This window comes from Cryptotermes secundus, unplaced genomic scaffold (genome assembly GCF_002891405.2).
Source record: "Cryptotermes secundus unplaced genomic scaffold, Csec_1.0 scaffold62, whole genome shotgun sequence".
NCBI classification, from domain to species: Eukaryota; Metazoa; Arthropoda; class Insecta; order Blattodea; family Kalotermitidae; genus Cryptotermes; species Cryptotermes secundus.
This window is the reverse complement of record NW_019727786.1, coordinates 1,187,747-1,211,960: the sequence shown is the minus strand read 5'-3', so window position 1 is coordinate 1,211,960 and position 24,214 is coordinate 1,187,747. Positions and strand designations below refer to the sequence as shown.

The window sequence follows — 24,214 nt, the reverse complement described above, 5'->3', positions numbered from 1 at the left end:
TATGACTAATTTTTCTCTATTAACGTTTGATTGGAACATTTTTCTCTGATAAATATTTAGTAAGATATGCCTGAGATGTAGATCTTCATTTACAGTATGCATCAAATTGTATCATCCAAATAAAACTGATTATGGCTTGAAATTTTCCCATAAATTCCCCAGTATCAAATCTCATACAAAACCTATCATCTGTAAACAGAGGCACATTTGCTAAACAAACTTCATCGCAGGATTCTATATGAGCACTATCAGTATCCATAAAAAAAGGTAAAGTTGTCCCTGTGCTTAATTAAGCACTAAGCCATGAAGACATATGGGAGAGTGGAGGTACAGTTCCACTAATCTTGACCTCAGCACTAGATGAAGGTTAGTGGTCAGCTTCACATCCCAGCTCCTTTACCCCTGGTGGAAGAGCTCCTGGTATCCATTGGATAGGATGCTGACTGGGCCTCAGGGCTAGTCTGGAAGCTGTGGAGGAGGGAAAAATATTGCTCCGGCTGGGAATCGAACCCTGGTTGTCCAACCCGTAGTCCTTCACTATACCGACTCCTATTACTACTTATAGCATCCCTGCAAAGTATAAATCTTTCAACTGCATGCAGAACACATTTCCCAAAAAGTGAGAGTCGTTTTTGTAACTTTCCCCCTTACAAATTAGACAGGACTTTATAAACACCTGACTCAATCACATTTCCATAGATACAGCTACAATTTATAATTTAAATTACTCCACCTGGAGTATTAGATGAACTTGAATTTTCTGGCTCATCTTTGGTGTCCATATCCATAGGTGCCTCCCCTCCTTCCAATTCCAAATCTTTCTTTTTTTCTCCAGATTCTACTCTGTCTCCAATGGGCGGTGGTGGTGGAGCAGGTGGAATCTGATCTGCAGGAAGTGTTTCCTTCATCTGGATCCACTGCTGTGCTAAAGCTGCCCAATCAACTGTTCCATAAATTAAATATCCTCATTATAAAAATCTGACAAAGAGATGATAATTGTCCATATTCATTAAAAATACAGGGCTGGTTCACAGTCAACTTGGATTTCATTATTTTCCTGAAGATGTGAACTCCAGAAAAATAACTCCTCTATGGACAGCTGGTGGCAACACTGTAATCAATGTCTTGCAGGTGGCCACGTGCACTGCTCCAGTGAATAACAGCTAATATAAGACAGTGTCAGACCTTGTCACTCTTAGTGTAGAACAGCACTGTATCATCAGATTTCTAGTGAAGGAGAAAATGAAACCAGCACAAATTATTTCTAGTTTAAATCAGATTATGGGAAGAGACCCTGTCATGTGCAAGTGTCTATGATTGGAAAGATAAGTCTCCTGAAGGCCATAAAGAAGACTTGAACCTATCACATGTTCACGTTCAGCAAAGAGCTGTATGCGATGTGAACATTTGCGGCATCAAACAGCCGATAGTGGGAAACAAGCAAATCACAGTGCATGATATTGCATCAAACAGTGGCATACATATTGGAAGTGTAGGAACAATTATCTATGAACAATGATTTGATTTGATCCCAAAGATATTAACATTCAACAAGAAGGTGCAGCATGTTGCCTTGTCTGCCAAATATCTGTAACAGTTTGAACCGGAAGGAAACACATTTAAAATGAAAACTGACTCCTGACGAGTCTTCACTCCAGAGCCGAAGTGGTCCAGCATGAAAAGACATTACAAGGATCTTCATCATCAAAAAAATTATGACACAGCAGTCAGCTGTTAAGATCATAGCAAGTGTATTTTGGGATTCACGAGGAGTGATTTATGTTGATTTGCTTCCACACAGTGTAGCAATTAATGTACAGTATTACAGCATCTTGCTTCTCAGTGAAGTGCACCAAGTAATGTGGAAGAAAAGACCTGTGAAACTGTCATATAAAATCATCATACTGCATGATAATGCTGTCCAAATATGGCAAAACTGATGATTACAGCGGCAATAATGGGCCGAGAAATAATGAACCGCCCTCCTTACAGCCCTCACTTAGCCTCAGTGATTTTCATTTGTTTGGACCACTGAAAGTGCAGCCAGGAGGACAGAAATTTCAAACCTGATGAACTCAAACATGGTGTCCTAATTGGCTACAGTCAGAATTAAACTCTTTAACACAGCTGGAACCAGTAACTTGGCGGAACGATGGTAACGATATTAGTGTAAAGGGAGAATATCTTCAAAAAGACTGAGAGTTTGGCCTGCACAAATATTCTTTTTGTTAAATAAAACTCCAGGTCAACCTCAAACCAACCTCATATACAGTATTTTATTTTATTGCACATTTACAGTAATAACATTACCATAAATTATTTCTCTGTCTCTCACTCATAACTTCTAAACTAACCAATATTATAACACTAGAGGTAACCCCACTTTTCTAACAGATAATACACCTTGAAGAGTGTATAGGGCTAATACCAAACCCCAACACTTGAACAAGACACTCAGCTAGTTCCAGTCAAACAGCTGCTTTTTTTATAAAAGTCAAACCGAACTCTGCACCAACATGACAAACACTTTCCAACGGGTAAGAGCACCAAAAGATTAAACATAGTCTGTACCAAAGTACACCATCATATATACTTTCAAGCCAATTCCAAATCTGCAAGCGAACTATACTGACTGAACGACCACCGCTTATCAGCGAAGTCAGTGCCAACTTTTGCAGATAGAGGGTGTCATGTGGTCAGCGCACTGGATCCCCATGGCCATTAATCTCAATTTTCTAGACTGGAGCCACTATTTCCTTGAAACAGCTCCTTAACTATCCTCATAAGGCTGAGTAGACCCCATTCCAGACCCACTACTTCACAGAAAATCTGGTAGCACAGGGAATGGAACCCAGGACCTCTGGATCTGTAGCCAGGAACTCCGACCATCAAACCACAGAGGCGGTCTTGAGAATAACATTATATGCTAAAATAATTATCATCACCTCAAAATCATATATTTTGCTCTAATAAACTTCCCCCCCCAAAAAAAGAACACTGTACAGGAAAGGACATAAAACCTTCATTACACTCATAACCACCCCACTACTACAAAATTAAGGAAAAGAATTTAGTTAGGAAGAATTATTTTGTTGTATAATCACGTTATTATCATGAAGTTCATACACGATGTAACATTTTCAGACTGAAAATCTTATTGATAGAGTTGCATACCTTCCTCGTGGGACACATTCTGGTATGTCGATGGGTTCAGGGCCCATTGGGAATACTGCGGATCACCCGACCACATGATGATAAATCTTTATTACCTTACTTTAGAGATATACCTGAAATGTAAAGTTCATTGTAACAGGTGAATATCACTTAATTAATTTCATACAACAGCAAATACATGACAGGGACTCCTCAATATATCTTCACAGCATCAGAGCATACCCAGAACGAGACCTCTTATCCAGTAAGCTTTGGACCTAGGGCTTCATGGATTTTGAATCACTATACTTTTATCATAAGTGATTATACCTTGCTTGAAGGTAGGGGAATATCCATGTTCCCTTATTTCTACTAAAGTTCACATTACATAACACCACTAATGAAATCACTGTCAAAAGTACAGTTTGCATGCTGTCAAAAAAGGTGACAATATAGTAAAGTACTAATTACTTTGCACACAGCAAAAAAAAAAAAAAACAAACAAATTACGTGACCTGTAGTCCGCAAGTGAACTATACTGACCGAGCAACCACCACTTGTTGATGAAGTTAGTACCAACTTTTGTGGATAGAGGGTGTCACGTGGTCAGTGCAACAGTTCCCCATTGCCGTTAATCTCGGTTTTCTAGAACGGAGCTGCTATTTCCTTGAAATAGCTCCTCAATTATCCTCACAAGGCTGAGTGGACCCCATTCGAAACCCACTATTTCTCAGAAAATCTGGTAGCGCCAGGAATCGAACCTGGGACCTATGGATCTGTAGCCATGAACTCTGAACCACTAGACCACAGAGGCAGCCTTGCATACAGCATTTTCAATGAGCATTATGTTAATTACAATGATAAGTAACACACTGTCACTAAAAAGGTCAGTTCTTCAACAAAAAAACCTGAAATCTCACACATTTTACTGCTGCTTGAACACCAAATTCTGAACACATATAGAGAGCGAGCATTCTAAATCTTGGTGAGCAGTCAGTTTCACAATTCTACCACTTCACTCTTGACTCTCCAACTTGCCAACATAAAATAAAACACTATCATATCAATATAACAGAAAATATGTCAGAAATCATAAAGACAAAATAATCATCAGGAACATATGAAAATCATATATTTCATCACAGTGACCAATTACTTATGCCTCTACAGACTGTTAACCCCACATTGTTCAATTCTGACATAAAAAATGCATGTGTTTGATGACTTCAGATGTCGAAACATTATAGTATGGCTATATGTATAGTTAAAAAATTAGTGTCTGCATGCGTAGCACATATCTCTCTATATGTTTCAGGTTCTTCAAGAACACGTAGTTCCACAAATTGCTTTTGTGATTTATTTCACAGCGTTGTGAATGATACGATGATCTGTGAATAACGGATTGGAAGGGATGTGGAAGGAAAATGTCAGCCTAAACTGAGGTACTACCTTGGAATTCTGACTGAAGGGACCAAGGGAAANGAGAAAAAAAAAAAAAAAAAAAGAGAGAGAGAGAGAGAGAGAGGAGGAGAAGGAGGAGGAGAAGAAGAAGAAGAAGAAGAAGGGGGGAGTAGGAGGAGTAGGAGAAGAAGAAGAAGTCAGGATAGCTATGTCTTGGTGGCCCCCCCCCAAAAATAATAATAAGTAATTATAGAATTTAATTAAGAGAGAAAATACACATGTATTACTAACAGCTTCTTCTTTAAATACAGTTCACTGTATGCTGTTACAATGGAGCAAGCTGTGATATTGAAACAGAGCAAGCAAGAAGAAGACTGTGGGAGCAGAATGGTCTAAGAGATACTGTGGTGTAAGAGACAGTTATAAAAACTCTGAGAAAACTCCTAGCAACTGATTCTGACTCAGACTTAGAAGGCATCCAACCCTCCCCTGCCTATCTGAACTTTAGTAGAGTAGGTACATACTTAGCCATGATACTTTAATATTGTGAGACCTTGTTACTCTACTCAGATGTGGAAAATCTCTGCCTGATAATTAGAATTAGACCTATGCCCTGATAGTCACACATTTACCCTGAAATTGACTGTACCTTTCTTAGTGGGAAGGAACTAGTGAGAACTAGAGAACCAGTCAGTAAAACACTGCATGAAAGCATATAAATGCCTTTATGTCAAGCTTAAACAAACAATAAACAAACTGTATATTTCATGTTTTAATACAGTTAAACTACATATCAGCAGACATCTGTAGCTGTACCAGCAAAGTTAACTAAGTATTCTTTTTCCATCCATTATGATTGAGTTAGGTCCAGTAAAAGGTAAAGCTGTCCCTGTGCTTAACTAAGCACTACGCCATAAAGGCATTTGTGGGAGTGGATGTATGGATCCACATTTTCTTCACCTCAGCACTAGTTTGAGGTGAGTGGTCAGCTTCACGCCCCAGCCATTTTACACCCCAGGAAAGAGCCACTGGTACCCATTGTACAAGAAGTTGAGTGGACCCCAGAGCCTGTCTGGACGACATGGAGAAGTGAAAATTCTTGACCCTACCAGGACTCAAACTCCAACCTCTCGGTCATCCAGCCCATAGCCAGTCACTATACTGACTGTGCTATCCCAGCTCATCACATCTAAAATCCATATTAGGTCTATTAATAAATGAATCTAAGCTCAACTACATGATCACCATATTGTAAAGCTCCATTAACTTTATATTGTTATGTGCAGATGCACACACATATGACAAAAACAATTATATATAAACTGAAATGCTGATCAGTCATTTAGGAACAAAGGAATGTTATGAATATATGTACAGGAAGGCAAACAAAATATCTATCAAATATTTCAATGGGAAAATCATATCCTTAACTTAATGCAAGAGAAGGAAAAGTTCATGGAAAATTTAGCAGCAGTTTAGGCTGTATTCCTTTTATTTAGGGACTTATCAGACATGCTTCAGATTTTTCACTGTGTTACAAGCCAAAAGAATATGACATGGTTTTAAGAGTTTGTTATAGCACAGACAAGTCTTTATTTACTCAAAATAATACTACCATAAGAATATGAATTTCTGTGCTAACAATGTTAGGTTTCTCGATGAAGCAGTAGCTGTGCATTATCATGAATCTGCATGAAATAAAATCATACTAATTACGTGCATGCAGTACCCAAAATCTAGCCCTTACACAGAACTTAAGAACCTAAGAATAAATGCGATTATCATAAATTGTAATAAACTGAACACACTTGCGTATAAATATTCCCAAATGTTACTCCTGCGTCTTTTCATTACATAGCCTTACTTACACATCTATGTAGTGTACAATGTCCTACAAATACATATTTGTGAAAGAAACACTAAACCCAACAGGTACTAGTAAACGTGGATTTTTGTTTTCACTATATGATAGAAGTTGTCTTCATTTTTAATAGGATGACTTTTTTAATGTTATACGACGTCAGAAGCACCAACACAACCCCGAGATCATTTATTTTCCTTTTTTAACTTTGGATGAGCTTCTAAATGGAAGCCATATTCACATCAAGCGCACACACACACACAAGCATAAAGATATAACGCATTGATTTCAAACCTTTCAGCGAACTATTTCCTGAGCCAGATTACTTTCAAACAATTAATACAATGCGTAAACTACAGATATACTGTTTTAAAGAAATCGACTACAACACCATTTGAAATCTTATCAATTTCAATCTACATGCGAAAAAACTAACACACTCCATAGACTTTGACTGCAGATAATCGAATAATATCGCCGGTCTCGATGTGACATATCCTAATACAATCGATACCTACACGAAGATGTAGCCAACATAACTTTCTAACGCTTATTAAGTATTAGATGGAGAATGTATAGTGTTAGATTACAGAAGAAACGAAAAAAATTGGAAATCTTGTCATTGTAATTAGTATAACTAAAAAAACTTTGTTGGAAATGTGTAATAGGTGATATGACTTTTGTACGCGTAACTATTACGGGAGAATTGGTGCACAACACGTATAGCTTATTCTTGTACTAGAGGAATATAAGTGATTTGTGCTGCATAGTGCGAAGGCGTTTTGTTTTTGGTGTGTAGGTATGTTGTTACTTTATGTGCGTAAAGAAACACAGACTTCAAACGCAGCTGTGTTAGCAGAAAGGTATGGTTTCATACTTAGCGAAGTATTTTCGTTACACTTAGCGAGGTTTTCTTTCGATTATTTCATCGTGTCTTCCTTCATGTTAGGTTTAGGTTAAATATGACATTTTAAGTGATTAGCCATGAAGTTAGCGACTAGAATGTATATTAACCCTACTGAAGCACGGTTTTATATTCGAACTTGCTTACGGGGACGCATCAGCTATTTGTGTGTTTATCACGTTAATTTACTGTGCTTTGTGTTTCTTAAATTAAACCACTGTCATGAATGCTTATAATATGTATTTCAGGGCTGGGGTCATTTTGACGAAACATTCCTAATATTGGGTTCTCATTTAGAAATAAAAGAATATTTGGTTAGAATACCTGAGACAAAAAGAACTTCTGGAAGACCTGGGCATGTATGTATTGTCATGTATTAGTGACTGGACACGGAGTTTGGATTCATAGTTGGAAATACTGAACGCTTATGATTCGTAACTACAAAAGTTACAACACTCGCACTAATCTATTTGCTCTCTAAACCAGTACAATCTCGGTTTGGTATGTCATCACTACTAGTTGCTAGGTAGCGGCTTTTAACAACAGATTCACGGCCAACCACCAGTTATGAAGTCATAGTCAACGTTACTTTATGCTAATCCTTCGAGCCATAATATGGCCTCGAGGTTGACTCAGCCTCTGAATGGAATGAGTACCATGAATCTTCCTGGGGGTAGGGGGCAGCCCATGCACAAGGCTGACAACCTTATCGCCATCTGTGAGCCGACTTTCTAGAAATTATAGTCAGAGTAACTTTATGGCTGATGGTTTACCACTGATCAGTTCGTCTTGGCACCAAGCTCCTTGAGGATTGCAACCAGTCTCCCCCCCCCCCAATTGAACCCTTATGTCCATAATCCTTTCTTCAATCGTTTTTATATACCGCTCCACCATGACCCGTAACTGCGGGTGCATGTCTTACTTCCAGGCATTGAACACTTCCTGCATAAGACGAGACTTGAAGTTACAGCCCTGGTCACTGTGTAGCTCCCGCAGTACTCCAAAGCGGCTAAAGCCGGTATCCAGGACTTCTGCCACATTGATGCTGCCTGGTTCAGGACTGCATAAAGCTACAGCCACTTAGTGAAATAGTCCACAATGATAAGGAGGTATCAGTTTCCCTGGTTGCTCCATGGGAATGGCCATGCTACATCGATGGCTATCCTTTCAAATGGCGCCCTGAAGTTGTACTGATGCATTTGGCTCTGAATCCTGTTTGTGCCACAACTGGCTGCACATATGTGACACTGCCGACATAACTTCTCAACACTGTTTCATGCCTGAAGCTAGTAGTACCTTTACATTCTGACTTCTGAGGTCTTGTTGACACCAGGTGTCTTTCTGACAGTCCACCATGTTGTTTAGCCAATACATCCTTCACTTTGCTTTGGGGGGGGGGGACTGTCAGATATTCTTGGTCAGCTGTCAGCGGACTTCCAGTGATGCTTCAATGTGTCATCCCTTGTTGCCCAGCTACTATATTCTGCCATGGTCTTAAACTGACAACAGGCCAAGACACCAAAGATACCGACCCATCAGACTTTGGTGTCTCTACTGTAGCTACGCCAGTTTATGAACTGCCAGAAAAGCCATGCTCAGCTCAGACTTCGACTTCCACTAGTCTTGTCTCAAGTTCACGCCACATGGCTTCTACTGTGGTCTTTATTGCTTATATGTCACTCTATGTTCCTTGAATCCTGAGGCTGAGCTTTTTGTGAAGGCCCTACATTGTGGCCACTATCTTGGTGGTGAATTTCACACAGAGGCTCTTGGTCTGTGTATCAAGGCACATCATCACTACTTGTAAGCCCAGCTGCATTTCTTCGATCTTTGCATTGAATTCCTCGCAGATGAGCTATGTATTAGTTTATTTTATTTTATGCTATTCTTCTGATACTTCCTTCTTCATAGGCCCAATTGTTCTCCTCAGTATGATACTAATACTACATTATGACTACAGTCTTTTAGGATGTAACATCATGTAGTCTGGTTGATGATCACAAACTTTTCAGCTGGTTACCCTGAAGATGGAGACGTGTTCCTTAAAAACTGTGCTAACCATTGACCATATAGCATGACATCATATCCCAGAAGACTCAGAAGGACCTCAAATTTCACACAAAGTACCATGATTCCTGTCCATGATTTATGCTAACCATCTTACAGTGCATACACTTTCTCACCTTACTCTTCTCTTTTGCACTACATGTTTCAGCACTAATGTGCCATCTTCAGGCGTGTTTTCTCTATGCACGTCTAACTACTGCATTGCATGCCTTGATGTCTTCATACTAAAATGACTAAAATATATATTCGTCATATATAATAATAGATTTTAAATATATATTTTAGTCATTTTAGTATGAAGACATCAGGGCATGCAATGCAGTAGTTAGACGTGCATAGAGAAAACGCACCTGAAGATGGCACATTAGTGCTGAAACATGTAGTGCAAAAGAGCAGAGTAAGGTGAAAAAGTGTATGCACTGTAAGACGGTTAGCATAAATCATGGACATGAGTCAGTGCAACAGGACACTAAAATATAACATTACCATGATTCCTTCTTTCTTTTCTTTCAGTTGATTTAGAAAAATAAGGAATGGCTACAAATATTGGTGGGAATTTGGGTCAGCCCCAGATTGCTGTCACAACCATAGGTAATATGCAAGCTGGAACAGGAGCAGCAGTAACAATGCCTGGTCACCTGCCACAACAGCCTCCCGCACAACAGCAGACTGTTGGCACAGGCATCAACACACCAATGGAAGTAGAATCTGCAGTACAGTCTGTAGGTGAATCTTGATGACATGAATTGAATCAGAATGAGATCATGTTAACCTATCAGGAATAGAATTCTGTCCCTTCTTTCAGTTGATTTCTTTGCTGTATACTACCACATCATATGCATGTCATGACTTCACATTGCATATCATTCATAAAATGTCTAGGTGTGCTCCTTTGTGAGTAGCAGTGATCTGCAGGGCTGGGGACATGGTTTGTGGCTGATACACACAAGTAGGAAATTGATCCTCTGAAGGTTACAGCAACATTTCTGAAGCAAAATTATGCTGTAGGTGCATTCATGAAGAGAAAAATGTGAAATGGCTGCACTTAATTTTGAACAAAGGATGTTTCATAATATTGTGACGTGTATAGCCATTGCTAGGCAATGACTCAGTAAACATGCCTCAACAATAGAGAGGCTGTTTTCTGTGTGGCCTGTGAGAGCCCTCGATGAACGAGGATGTGATTCCACAGGAGCTGCTCGAGTTGGACAGACAGTGATGGGCTTGTCAATCTGATAGCTTTTCTGGATCTCAACTGTCCCTTTGATTACACCACATTTGAGTCCATGTTTAAGGCAGCTGAAGAGGATGGAGTAGAACAAGGTGTGATAAGATGGATCCACGCCATGTTTGGAAGTTTGTAGATTATTATGACAGTCCAAATGTGCTGCATGATGAGGATGTCCGTTGATCAGAGGTATGTGCATGTGTGGTTCTCTCCTCCCTGCTGTGGAGCCTGTGATGCATAGCCTGCTTGTACAGCTCAGTAGAGGGTCAGTACACATAAGGCTGATCTGATGACATGGTCTTGTGAATAGCTGGAAGTTATCCAAGTACTGTTTCAGTGGTCCTGCAAAGGGCTCTGAACATTTATAGAAGGCTAATGCTGGGCCAGAAAGCTGTCTGTCAATCCTGACAAGATGGAACTTGTGCATTTCACCAAGAGGAAGAAGGCAGACGAGTTTCTAGAGCCTGTGATATTCTGCTGTGCTAGTGAATATATAATGGTTATCCTGGATGTTATAAGTTGCATCACATAAACCTGGAGAAGGTATGATACACATACCAGGCTTTAATGCGTGCTATAACCACTTCATCCATTGGTTAGAAGAGCAATGTGATGGGAATATGAACACCTTAATACTTTCCCTAAGATCAAAAACATTTGGTTGGTGACCATGAGCATTTTCCATAAGAACAAGAATTTTAAAGTGAATTTTCTCCTTTTCAGAATAGGTCTTCATGCTAGAGGAAGATAAGGAGTGTAGTACATTTGTGGACTTTTAGGTTTTGTTCCATGCATCACACCTACTATCCAATTTCCTATAGGCTGATTGTCCCTCACCAACCATTGTTTAAATAAAAAAACAGGCGGGCTCTTGTACCATGTATCACTAATTGTAGTATTTTCATGTTCTTTTGTTAGTCTGTGGTATCATCAGCCCAAGTAAGTGGCTCCTCCACTGCAGGACTGGGAAATCTCCAATCAGTAGTGGGATCTGGTATGGGCAATGCAGTTACCACCTCATCTGTTGTCACCATGTCGTCACATTCTCCTTTAACAACAGCACTACAGAGTGGGAACACCAACACTCAGCCTTCCACAAATACTATTGGAACACAGGTTAAGAGTTCATCCACAACTGCCACCTCCTCCACCACAGTGGTTCCGCATGAAGTTCAGGCTCAGGTAGCTATATTGTTGTAAGCAGGATGCTGGAGCCACTGTAGGTCTGATGCTTGCTCTGTGCTCTAAAATACCTCTCCTGAGAACTTAAATTGGTCTACTGTAGTCATGGTTGCAGTAACCTTCATGAAAACTTTATGGCTGCCATCCCCTCCCAAAACTGCCCTTAGCAATGAGATAGAATACTTGGAATTGTAAAATCCTTTCAGAAGTGACTTTTGAAGATTCAAAAATAAAGTAACGGTAGTGTAATTAGAATATTACAAGACTGATACTAGTGTCTGTTCCTTACCCAAGGATCAAACTGCCGGGCAGGCCGTGCCATAGCTCAGGCGGTTAGTCACTGGCTTTTCACCGCGGTGGCCGGGGATCGATCCTGGGTCTGGTCAAGTGGGATTTGTGGAGGACAAAGTGGCGCTGGGGCAGGTTTTCTCCAAGTACTTTGGTTTCCCCTGCTAGTCTTCATTCCACCAAGTGCTTCACAATCACCCTCACCTATCATCTGGGGCTGGTACAATAGGCCAAAAGTGGCCGTAGTACAAGGGAATGGTCTGATCTGACATGTTGAAACCTTCACTAATTTTTTTCACTGCAAGAGTACACACACAACAAAATCCACTGTCAAAATTTTAGCTGCTAATACGCACTACAAGTATTTTTTTAAAAATTGCCAAAGTTGCTCATTTTTTCTGTATGCAGAACCGCTTGTACCAGGGGTTCGTACAACCCCAGCCTAGGCTGTGAGTCAGCCGTGTTGCATGTTGCGTACTGTTCTGCTATGGGTGGACATTTCTCCAAGGGTCTGGCAGGCTACAATATTGTCCATGTTCAGCAATTTTTAAAAAATACTTGCAGTGTATTAGCAGCTAAAATTTTGACAGTGGATTTTGTTGTGTGTATTCTTGCAGTGAAAAAAAAATCAGGGCAGGTTTCGACATGTTGGATCAGACCATTCCCCTGTTAGCCCCCCACCCCACTAGCAATAAAAAAACTGCTGGGCACTTAACCATTCATCTTTAGTAGGAACACCCCAGCAACAAACAAAATATGAACCCCGTGTATTCAACCATAGACCAGAAAGACCTACAGAAGCAATACATCTCACATATTATATGAAATTCATGTTAACCACGGATGATGATACATTCTGCAGTTAGAAGACACCTCATAAGATGATACTGATACTTCACCAATTCAAAAAACTTTACCAGCTGTTCAGCTTAGTTATTTTATTCTACTGTATGCATTTAACAACACTATTCATGCATTAATAACATGACTACTCTAATAAAAACATATGCCATATTCATGGTTAACTAAAGATAAAATTAAACATTTACAGTTCATACTCACACGTATCCTCAGGGGTACGTGGTAGCATAGTTGGTTGAGGCATTACGCTACAAGCCAGGAGGTTGCAGGTTAAAGTCCCGATGAGGTGGATTTCTTCAGTTTACCTAATCCTTCGAGCCACACCATGGCCTGGGGTTGACTTGGCCTCTAACAGAAATGAGTACCAGGAATTTTCCTGAGGGGTAGAGGGCTGCTGGCACATAAGGCTGAAAACCTTACCACCATCTGTGAGTTGACTGTCTAAAGAAAATGTAGCAGCCTCGACATCTCACAATCCTATGGGCCTTCACATCCTGTTACAGGGATAGCTTTTTTTTTTTAAACCTTTTACTCACGTGTACTCATGGTATATGAACATTTTAGTTTATATTATCAACAAGTGTATGAATTTAACTTTTTATCATACTGTTTTAGTAGGAAAATATTTATACCACATATCATAAAACTGCACAATTGAAGTTCTACCAATAGTCATTAAAGCAAATTTGATATTTATTAGTTTTGTAACTATTAAACCCAACAAGAGGCAGAATTTAAATATCCCTAGTATCTGATGGAAATGTGTTGTACTGTGCTGTCATCCCCAATAACAGCATGCAGATATAAACTTTATGATATGCAGTAAAATTTGATTTTGCAGATTCTGACTCGACCACGTCTTCAAGACTTGGTTCGTGAAGTAGATCCAACTGAACAGTTAGATGAAGAAGCAGAGGAACTTCTATTACAGTTGGCTGACGATTTTGTGGAGTCAACAGTGGGTGCTGCTTGTTTGCTTGCCAAGCATAGGAGGGCCTCTACTGTAGATGTCAAGGATGTTCAGCTCCATCTTGGTGTGTTTGGTAACAAATGCTGTATTGTAATGTGGGGAGATGACATACACACAACAGTATTCTAACCCTCAGCTGGGCTTGAAGAATTCCACTGAAAAGTCAAATGTAATGTATGCAAATGACCAAATGATAGCAAAGTACAAAAAACATGGTAGCACTAAATTTGTTAAGAGGATCAAGCTGATTTATACACAACGCTACTACTGTAGTAGTAGTGGTAATGTAACCCAAGGTTCACATGTTCAAACCAGACCAAGGTTGGTGGATTTTCAGTTCATAGCACAACTTGCTTCAGAGTGTCATGCATTTACAGGCTGTAAAAAACCTTCCATTAATGAGAAGAGATGAGTGAAAACAAAATTAGGTGCTATTTTGGTCACCCTCAAAGCGGAGAGCAGGAACAACTTAAAATCACCCAACCCAACTGAAGTATGCTCGATAATTCGATAACATAACTCACTCAAGTGGTGCCCAAATATAAAAACGAAGATACATGAACAAGTTGAGGTTAAAAGCACAAAAACTGTGGTTTTAGTCCGCAAGTGAACTATACTGACTGAGCGACGGCCGCTTGTCGGCGAAGTTAGTGCCAACTTTAGCAGATAGAGGGTGTCGCGTGGTCAGCATAATGAATCCCCATGGCTGTTAATTTCGGTTTTCTAGACAAGAGCAGCTATTTCCTTGAAATAGCTCCTCAATTATCATCACGAGGCTGAGTGGACGCTGTTCCAGACCCACTACTTCTCAGAAAATATCTGGTAGCGCCGGGAATCGAACCTGGACCTCTGGATGTGTAGCCAGAAACTCGACCACTAGACCACAGATGAGGTTGGTTACAAGCACAAATGACTTAATTGTCGAAGTGCAGCATTAGAGACCGACCACCCAACACTGCTACTGCCACCCTCATTTGATAACATTATATATACACCTGCCTTTTAAAATAATGAAGCTGACCAACTAAGAATAATTTCTAATTTCTAACTATTCCATAACTTAAGGGTTTATTTTGATTCTCAGAACATTTATAGGGTCTGAGGTTCTCACAGCGGTGCTTATGAAGAGTACTATCTTCTGGGATATAATGCAGTGAAATCTGTTGAAAGTCAACGGATGAAGCTTGCCACATGCTTTCATGCTGGTTTCTTGCTTGGGTTATTCTTGAACCCCAAAAATGGAGGCGACATTTTCCTCCAAAACATTGGTCGACTTTCAACAGAGTACATGGCATCATATGGTGCAACATGAAGAAAACTCCCAACAATATGATATGTCTCCATGGCAGCATAAGAACCATCAGAAGAGTAAAATGACTTTGAGAATAAACATTTTGTGATCCCTCATATACAATGTCATTTTGATACCCAGTTCAACATTTCCAACAGCACTAAATAAATTTTGAAATCGATCTATGAAAGTTTTATATGGTTCTATTCCATACAGTGAAGTTATACAAATTTTAAAGTATTGTGTGATAAAAGACATTCAGCTTTTAATTGTATCTGATACCACACGATGTGAACAAGCAGTTGTATACTGTACAGAGAAACTCTAATTTAATTGTAGAATTTCTATCTTCTGGAATATGACATCATGTAGTTTTGTGGGTGGGTACCAGCATTACAGAGGCAACAGGTCCTCCAAAATGTACCCATCTACAAAACTACGTGTCATAACATCCTAGAAGACTGTAAGCTTGACAATTACTACAGTGAGAACCTCAAGTCTCATACAGATTTATTTGTTCTTCCTGTTTATTTCAGAGCGAAACTGGAATATGTGGATTCCAGGGTTTGGAACAGATGAACTGCGTCCGTATAAGAGAGCAGCAGTTACTGAAGCTCACAAACAGCGTCTTGCACTAATTCGCAAAGCACTTAAGAAATACTGAATTTTTGTGTCTTTAGGAAATTACTTTTAAAGTCTTATTACACATAAGATGACAAAACAGTGATTAATGTTTTCATCTATGAACTTTATTTTTGCATTGTAAAATATAGTCAAGAGAATGCATCTGATCTTCATAATGTCAAATTTTTGTGTTTCTGGATTTGTTGTGCCGAACAGTGATTGTGAATTAAAAGGATCTGAAACATTCAAAATACTCTCTTGCACTCCTTAGTAAAGCTCTTGACATATAATGTACATAATAAAATAAAATATATTATTACGGTGATATTTCCTTCATTTTTGTCTGTAAAATGTTAAACATTGAGGAGAACATTTAATAATATCCAGAGGAAGAAAGATTGTTTTATAATACCTATCATTGCCATCTTTACTACCCACTGATTCGTTTTCACTCGGTTAAGTTGTTCTATGACACAGCCAACTCCAATGGTCTCTCCCCCGTCATAAGTCCTCTTGTATCTGTATCCAATTAAAAACAACTATTTTGCTACATGATTACCTTTTCAAAAACTTCATATCTTTCAAGAATTCACTAATGCCATCCTGAGAAATATTTTTGTTGGTTGGTTGTACAGCCAAATCTGCATCAATCGTACATTTCATCATGTCAGTACAAAAGTGGATTTCACTGTCACTCTTAGCCCTTTGCATGTTATATTTTTGCCAGGCCTTTCCCTCTTTCTTTCTTGTTGTGTGCTTACATCTGTTTACCCAACATCATATGATGTTGACAGGACAGTAATTGCAGGATGTGCTATGATGACACCAGTAGCATTGAAAGGTTACTAAGTTCACAGATATGGTAGTCATCTCGGTGTTAAATATGGAGTAAGCTGGATTGTAAAGATGTCTGTGGATAGTTCTTTGAATGTTGCAGTTGTCATCAGAAAGGTATGCTGATGCACGTTGCCATACTTCAGGCAGACACCCTTATCAATGCATGTCATCACTGCTTAATGCCTGGCTCCAGGCTTACTTTTAGAATCATATTGCCGCACGTTGCCTATACAGCGTGACAAATAACTTCACGTGGGTCTCGGATTTAGCGAATATTTATTGAACGCTCAGTTTTACACACTCAAGTGCAATTAGTATCACTCTTATTGCTTCTGTGATCCAACNATCTACTGTAATTTGGTGAGTAGGCCTACCTTTAATATACAGTATTAGTGCGGTGTGTATTGTCAGTGAAAAGCGCTGTAATATGTCTTTGATATTACACATTTGGACAATTCCACGTTAATGTTACGTTAGTCTGTACTTAACTACGTATTTCACTAAAAAAATGCAACATTTTAACTCGGTTTTTGGTAGATTTTTACGTGACTAACATAAGGCTACTGTGGAAGTGCCCATTTCGGTTACGACGACATTCGTTTATAGCGACACTATTTTTAGGTCCCTTTGATGACGTTATAACCAAGTTCTACTGTAATTCAGCGAATGCTAGACTTCGACTGTACTCGATGGCGTCTAGCTTCCAACTCTGTCTGTCTGAGTCACAGTTACTTTATGACTGGCGGTTTACCGCCAATCAGTTCATCTTGGCATCAGGCCCCTTGAGGCCCACGACCAAAGATTTTTTTCCACCTTTAAGGTAATAGTCCTTATGTAACATCTTCTCTACGAGAAGATGGGTTTGTCTCTTATGAATACACTTGACCTTTCGTCAAGTGTATATTTCGCACATATAACATGTTTTCGAAAATTCTTCCTTGTGCACTACACACAAGTCCTCTGTCAGTACAGGCTTTACAGAGCAGATCATGCCTAAATTACATTTCTTAAGCTACAACGAAAACTTATGCATTTGAACGGTCGTAAGCTTGACCACCGTCAAATTTAAGCCTCTTATATTTTCTGTGTCTGGCTTCATCTTGTCCTATACCGAGAATATGTTCATTCTCATGATTTTGTATGACTTCTGCTTGTCGTCTGCACAATTTTGTTATATAATCGTATACATACGGAAAGTTGAAAGCCGTGTGCAACTTGCGGACTGGTGTGCATCTTGGAAAATTTACAATGGTGCGCAATACCTTGTTTTGCATGCACTGCAATTTTAGGAGGTAGGTGTCTGCTGCTAATTCCCAGGCGGGAGAGGCGTAAGTCATTACTGACCTGATCAGTGCCTTACAGAGGGATAGTTTAATGTTTGCATTTAAATGCTCACTTCTGAATAGGGAGTAGATTCTAATAAATGTTCTGAAGGTCTTGGCTTCAATCATTTCTATGTGAAGTCTCCATGTAATCCTATTATCGAAGATTATGCCCAGGTATTTTACATGATTGATGAAGGGGATATTCTGCCCATTCAATGTAAGATGAGTCTGAGGGGGCCTAAGTCTATGAGAGAAGTAGATTGCCTGTCTGGTATGTTCAACCCCCTTATATAGGCGTTATTTGAACTCCTTAGTGAACACCGTCAACAGTTCAGTTTCATGTGCTCTACGCTCGTTACCGCGGAAGTGCATTTTTCCTGCTGGTTCAACAATCCGTTGCTTAGGAAATGCATTATTCCACTGTTTCAATACTTTGTTGCTTTGGATATGCAATATTTCCCGTTGTTACACAATGCCTCTACCAATTCGTTGTAACCATGGAGACTCATTGTTAGAATTACGAAATTGCATTGCTTCTGTCCTAGGAATGGGTGCATATTCTGATTGTAGCAGGAACGTGGATCATTGCCTAGGAAGTGACTGTTTGGATATGCACGTTACAATATATTTCACCTTCTGTGGGGTGCTGATAATGTTCCAAAAAACTGACAATATCACTTTTCCAACTGACAATGCAAGTGTAATTTTGTTGTTGGGCTTTGATGATGATGGATGCCACATCTAGCCCACCTAATTTCATGCTGGAAGTGGTGCACCAATTACACACCACCTGTTATGAAAATTATTTTCTTCATAAAGGGTCAGTGAGACATTGTGTGTTGTGACAACTGCTTTATTTCATATATCAACTGATGATGCATTCAGCATGGTCACACTTTGTTGAATCTCTGCTTGTTACATATATCATGGACTGAATTGTCACTCATTTACAGTGCCACATCATCATCATTAGTAATCTGTCAGATGACAGGTCCACAGTCTCTTCCAAAACAATTCCTCCACTTAATGCGATCTAGAGCTTTCTCCTTCAAATGACAGTATCCTCTTCTGTCCCCAAGGTCATCCAGCATCTTCTTACGTCTTCTTGTCACTTCATCCGACCCTCTCTTTCCTTCAATAACTTCTTTTAGAAGGCAGTTTCTGCGTAAAACATGACCAATCCAATTAGCCTTCCGTTTTCTTATTTCGTGTAGGATATTCCTCTGCTTACTGACTCTAATTAACACTTCTTCATTTCTCACATAATCGGTCCAACTGATCTTCTCCATCCTTCTCCAACACCACATTTTGAAACTTTCCAGATGTTTCTGATCTACTGCCCTAAGTGTCCATGTTTCAGCCCCATACAGAGCTATGCTCCAAATGTAGCATTTCACTAGTTTCTTCCTCAAATTTAAGTCCAATTTGCTGGTAAAAAGATTCTTCTTCTTGCTGAATGCAGCTTTTGCCATGGCAATCCTGGATTTAATTTCACTAGTACACCTTCCATCATCTGTTAACAAGCTACCCAAATATTTAAAACATTTCACATTCTCCAGTTGTTTTTGGTCTAACAGTGCCACAATGAGGCTATACAAGTTATTCTATGATTTTCCCAAATTTTTCATTCTGCTTCTACAATGCTGTCAGGATGATCATGTGGTTCGCTTAGCCTTGCTGTTGAGCATCATCCAACTTCTGTATTCTGTTTTAATGAACTTTGGGTAATGCTTACTATCATTCAGTTTGGAACATATATAATTTTGCCTGTAGTTTTGTATAGGCATGAAACTTGGTCCCTAACATTAAGGGAAAAATACAGACCGAAGGTATTTAGAAAAGGGTGCTGAGGAGAATATCTGGTCCAAAGAGGGATGAAATGGTAGGTGGCTGGACTAAAGGAATGATACAGAATTTTGGTTGGAAAGTCAGAAGAAAAGAAACCGCCAGGAAGACCCAGGCATAGGTGTCGGGGGGGGATATTAAAATGGAGCTTAGTAAAATAAGATGCGACAGTATGGGCTAGATACATTTAGTTCAGGAAAGGGATCAGTGGAGGGCTCTTGTGAACATGAAAATGAACCTTTGAGCTCCGTAAGATGTTGGGAAATTCTTGAGAAGCTGAGCAACCGGTGGCTTCCCAAGGACTCAGCTACATGAAGTTGGTTAACCCTTCATTCCCAATGTTATCGGCCATCAGGCATGCTGATTCAACGGCAAAATGCGTATAAGCCACCATGCGTCACCATGAAGCACAGAGCCTTGAAGCGGTCAACAAAGTTAAAAACTCTCAGTATGTGTGTACTTTTTTCTTTGGTCAGAGAGAGACACAAAGAAGAGCATAAGCCTGCCATATGTTGATAAGATGGAATACTGGTACAATCTGAATGCAAAATTCAAAATGTCTCAGAGACATGGTACATCTGTTTGGAGAGAGTGGCTGATCATGACATGGCCATGGTTAGTTGATATCAGCTTCAGTTGTATTCCCAGAACACTTCTGTGATTCACTCTCTTCCTACTCAGTACACCATAGAAAAATTTTGGGTTCACTGTGCTTATTATATACTAATGTTTCTCTGGGCTGTGTGACAGATGTTATGCACAAGTTTGTATTTTTTTCTCAGAAAACAGCAGCATCATACAACATAATTCAACATAGCTTTCTAGATGCAGTACTTATACATTTGTACCTTTGGGAACACAAAGTTTTAAGGTGTCATTGATGGGGTGTCAATCTTACCTTCAAGTGGTGCAGTCTGCTTCTTTATATACAAAGCTTTGTTTCCAAGCTGATCACTACAACACAGTATCATCCCATCTGGTACATAGGAAACACCACTTCAGAAATTTAGGTTAAGTTTCAGTGGATGGATAGATTCCTTATTAAGTGTTCACTTTATATAAAACTGAGATAAAATAAGAATTTTATGTTGAAGAAATGTAACATCTCTGTTATAAAGATGAGTTTAGGAAATTATTCCTGTTTGTTCTGAGAGTCAAATGAAATTCATGAACTCTGCAAACCGAAATGCCACGCAGCATGCTCCTGCTCCATCATACTGAACATTCCAATTGTAAAACAGGGCTTGAGATGCTCCATAAATATATATAAACAATTGTGTTATTAAACGATTTTATTGAGATTAACAATATTTATCACTAACAAACCAATATTAAGAAGTCCTGGAATGTTCAGCGCTTTTTCCAAGTGTATTTCTTCCTGGCACCAGCTTGACCCGGCTTCTTCCGCTCGTGCTTCCTATAGTCACGCTGTAAAAGCCCAGCTGGAATTTCACAAATAAAAACATACTTTGCATATACAGTATGTCAAAGAATCTGGCTGATCATACTGATCTTCCCTGTGAGTTGCTGACCTCACTGCTGACAGGGAGGATCCAGATGGGAGAAACGTCAAAACTGGGTTGGCTGACTGGATTGGTTAAGCATGCCATATGGGCCAATTCCTTGCATTTACTGTACCCGCTGTCACTTCACCCAAGCCCACACTATGACCCTCTTCACACACATACACAGTAATATAAAGGCTGTTGCTAGGCAATGGCCATCTCATCTGTCTATTGGGTATTACAGTTAGTGTTCCCTCTTTGGTCTGCCTTGATGTATTAGGCAGATGTTCAAAACACCATATTTCAGTCTATCCTGTGGAGGTGGGGTCAAATACCTTCACCGAAGCCCTACAAGTCGAAGGAGGTGACAAAAAGGGAACCCAATGGCCAGGGATATAACCAGGCCACCCTTTTCTGGGGGATATAAATATGGGGACTTGGCATGCCAGGTTGGGGGAATCTCAAATCTGAGATGGAAAAATGTGTTCATCAGTCCCATGGAACCTGAACCTGAGAATGACTGTGCTGGCAATTATAAATGACATACCCATACTCTCGTCTGAGGGGTTGTTACATAACGACTATAAAAGCAAATGTTTGGCTGGAAAATAAAATTATTAGTCATGAGTCCCAAGGTGGTTGTCACCAAGAGGAAATGGCGGTAAACCACCAGTCGTAAAGTGACTCTGACTCTGAATATTCAGTCTCTGTCTGAGAGGGAGGAATAGGAGGTCCACTGCTTTGTTCAGTCAGAGCACATACATGGAAAGGCCGATCCCTTCTCTCGTCAAGAGGAGGCCCCGTTGCCTAGCAGCAATAGATGGAGACAAAGAGTCAGAACATGGCATAAGCCTACTTAAGAAAGCAGGCTAAAAATGGCAATTATAATAGTGCAGTATGTAACAGATATAAAGAAAATACAAAATACCTCCCGCTGAGGTGGATTTTTCAATTTACCTAATCCTTCCACTCGCACTATGGCCCTGGGGTCAACTCAGCCTTTAACAGAAATGAGTACCAGGAATCTTCCTGGGGTGCAAAGGGCGCCCTGTGTGTAAGGCTGACAACCTCACCACCATTTGTGAGCCGACTGTCTAGAGAAAATGTGGGGGCCTCAACATCTCACAATCCTATGGGCCTTCATGGCCTGTTACAGGGATAGCTTTACCTTTTACATAATAATACAAGTGAAATTCTTGAACGTGTACTTTTTTAAATGAAGACGATAATAAATAACATTAGCTGACAGATGTATTAGCAGCACAAATTTAACAAGATGGCAAAGACCTATGATAAGAGAGCAGGACTGAACTAGGTCTCACTGGTGTTATCACACTTGGTAAATTACTGTTAGATATGTAGAAATGCACATAAATTCAAAATGTCATGGTACACTTGGACTGAGAAACACCAGTGTAGCGGTCATGTTTGGGAGGTCCCACATCTGAACCTTGGATCATGAGCTAGTTTCCTAGCTGAATACTTTATAATTCTCCACACTTCAAAAAAATGCTGGGATATCAGCCTAAAATAACCCAAAATCATTTAATTACTTTCCTTTATCTCACAGAGACATTTTGTCTGTAATATTATCACTGCTACTAGGTGACCCAGAGTCATTAAGATTGCTGATGAGTAATGGAGATAATCCAACAAAGTTAAATTAAGAAATGCATACATACACATTGTAAATATTATTTCTCCCTGTTATGACTTGACATGACCATACTGATGTTCCTCACCTCTGCCCTGGTAATGGTGGAGCCCAATTCTAGGTGAGAGCAACCATGAAATGAAGTTTGTTACTCTAATGGTAAAATGACAGCTCATGGAGGGTACCTGTACTTCAGCATGGGCTTTAAACTGTTGTGTAAGTTTTGACTTTGGCAGAGGCAAAGCCACACAGATAAATCCACAGTGGATCTGATCAATCCTGAATCTAAGAACTTTACAGAAGTTCAGTCCCAGACAAGTCCTAAAAATGCACACGAACAAAGCTGACATGCACTGGCAGATGACTTCTAGAATTATAGTTATATCGTGGTAAGCAACAATGACTTATGAAATCATAAGGAACTGGCATATTCAAGGTTATTTTATCGAATGAAAAGGTGGTGATCATTAATATAACCAAACAGGCTGGCATAGCAGTACTGCTCTACATTTGTATTTGGGAACTGCGTGGTTGGAATCTTGGATGGGATACCTGCTCTCATGAAATTTTTCATCATTTTCCCCAGCCTCTCAAGGCATGTGCCAGGACAGTTATCTCAATCAGGCCACCACTGTTTCCATCCAAATCCTTTCCAATTCATGTCACTCTGCCATTGAATACTATACAGTCTAGCTACTAAGAGCACCATAAAATAACCAACAAAGAAGAAATCATTAACACCATAAAATTAAGCTTACCAATTCTCATTTTCTCAACCATGTCCTGCGTTACAAAGCTGCGAAGTCCATGAGCTATCCCCCATCTGATAGCTCCAGACTGTCCCGAAGGCCCTCCACCAGCCACAGTTGCCTCCACATCCACAGAACCAATCATGTTTGTAAAGATGAGAGGAAATAACAGCTGCAATAAAGGCAATGTGTCAAAATGAAAATGAGCTTCATAAGAAGGGTTAAATTCAGGATATGCCTTGCAATACAAAAATTCATGAAGTTTCAAGAAAATTACATTATAATTGTAATGTGTATAAAGTTTTCACCTGGCTAGAGAATAAGACATAAACAAGATTAAGAATCTCTACTGGGTTCAATTACATATCAATTTTGATGAAAATTAGGCTTCAGTTCCAGAAATTATTTCAGGTTGATACATGTGGATAGGATATATGGCTACAGAAAAGACAGGAAATGTTACTTTGCA

The 24,214-nt window shown here is 39.6% G+C and overlaps 3 protein-coding genes across 7 annotated transcripts in view; 1 reads left to right on the top strand and 2 right to left on the bottom strand.

Annotated features, from left to right (window-relative positions):
• Positions 1-6,878, bottom strand: part of LOC111864924 (arginine/serine-rich protein PNISR) — a 43,918-nt gene extending 37,040 nt beyond the window's left edge. For 2 of the 3 annotated variants that reach the window (XM_023852545.2, XM_023852546.2), the window contains exons 1-3: positions 6,710-6,878; positions 3,175-3,287; positions 734-943 (exon numbers count right to left, since the gene is read on the bottom strand). In XM_023852545.2, the coding sequence (XP_023708313.1) occupies positions 734-943; positions 3,175-3,250 (286 nt within the window). In that variant the 5' untranslated portion in view covers positions 3,251-3,287; positions 6,710-6,878. Of the gene's footprint in view, positions 1-733; positions 944-3,174; positions 3,288-6,422; positions 6,683-6,709 lie in introns of those variants that run through there. The other variant, XM_023852548.2, reaches the window with a different exon arrangement.
• A 56-nt stretch (positions 6,879-6,934) lies between these two features.
• On the top strand, positions 6,935-16,157 carry LOC111864925 (transcription initiation factor TFIID subunit 12). Of its 3 annotated transcripts, none has more exons than XM_023852550.2 (5): positions 6,935-7,214; positions 9,900-10,108; positions 11,533-11,796; positions 13,787-13,979; positions 15,743-16,157. In XM_023852550.2, the coding sequence occupies exons 2-5, from the start codon at positions 9,920-9,922 to the stop codon at positions 15,868-15,870; spliced, it is 774 nt and encodes a 257-aa protein (XP_023708318.1). In that variant the 5' UTR covers positions 6,935-7,214; positions 9,900-9,919; the 3' UTR covers positions 15,871-16,157. The 3 variants fall into 3 exon arrangements, with proteins under 3 accessions (XP_023708318.1, XP_023708319.1, XP_023708317.1); XM_023852551.2 differs by having other exon boundaries at positions 6,935-7,278; positions 11,533-11,730; XM_023852549.2 differs by having other exon boundaries at positions 6,935-7,278.
• Positions 16,158-20,624: 4,467 nt separating this feature from the next.
• The window catches only part of LOC111864908 (28S ribosomal protein S9, mitochondrial), a 37,766-nt gene continuing 34,176 nt past the window's right edge, over positions 20,625-24,214 (bottom strand). The window contains exons 10-11 of the mRNA XM_023852519.2: positions 23,755-23,917; positions 20,625-21,279 (exon numbers count right to left, since the gene is read on the bottom strand). Coding sequence (XP_023708287.1) covers positions 21,188-21,279; positions 23,755-23,917 — 255 coding nt within the window. The 3' untranslated portion in view covers positions 20,625-21,187. The remainder of the gene's footprint in view (positions 21,280-23,754; positions 23,918-24,214) is intronic.

Coding starts and splice junctions, on each gene's coding strand:
- LOC111864925 (XM_023852550.2), top strand. CDS start 9,920: ATGGCTACAAATATTGGTGGGAATTTGGGTCAGCCCCAGATTGCTGTC. Junction 10,109..11,532: donor TAGAATCTGCAGTACAGTCT/GTAGGTGAATCT, acceptor TTCTTTTGTTAG/TCTGTGGTATCATCAGCCCA. Junction 13,980..15,742: donor GGATGTTCAGCTCCATCTTG/GTGTGTTTGGTA, acceptor TGTTTATTTCAG/AGCGAAACTGGAATATGTGG.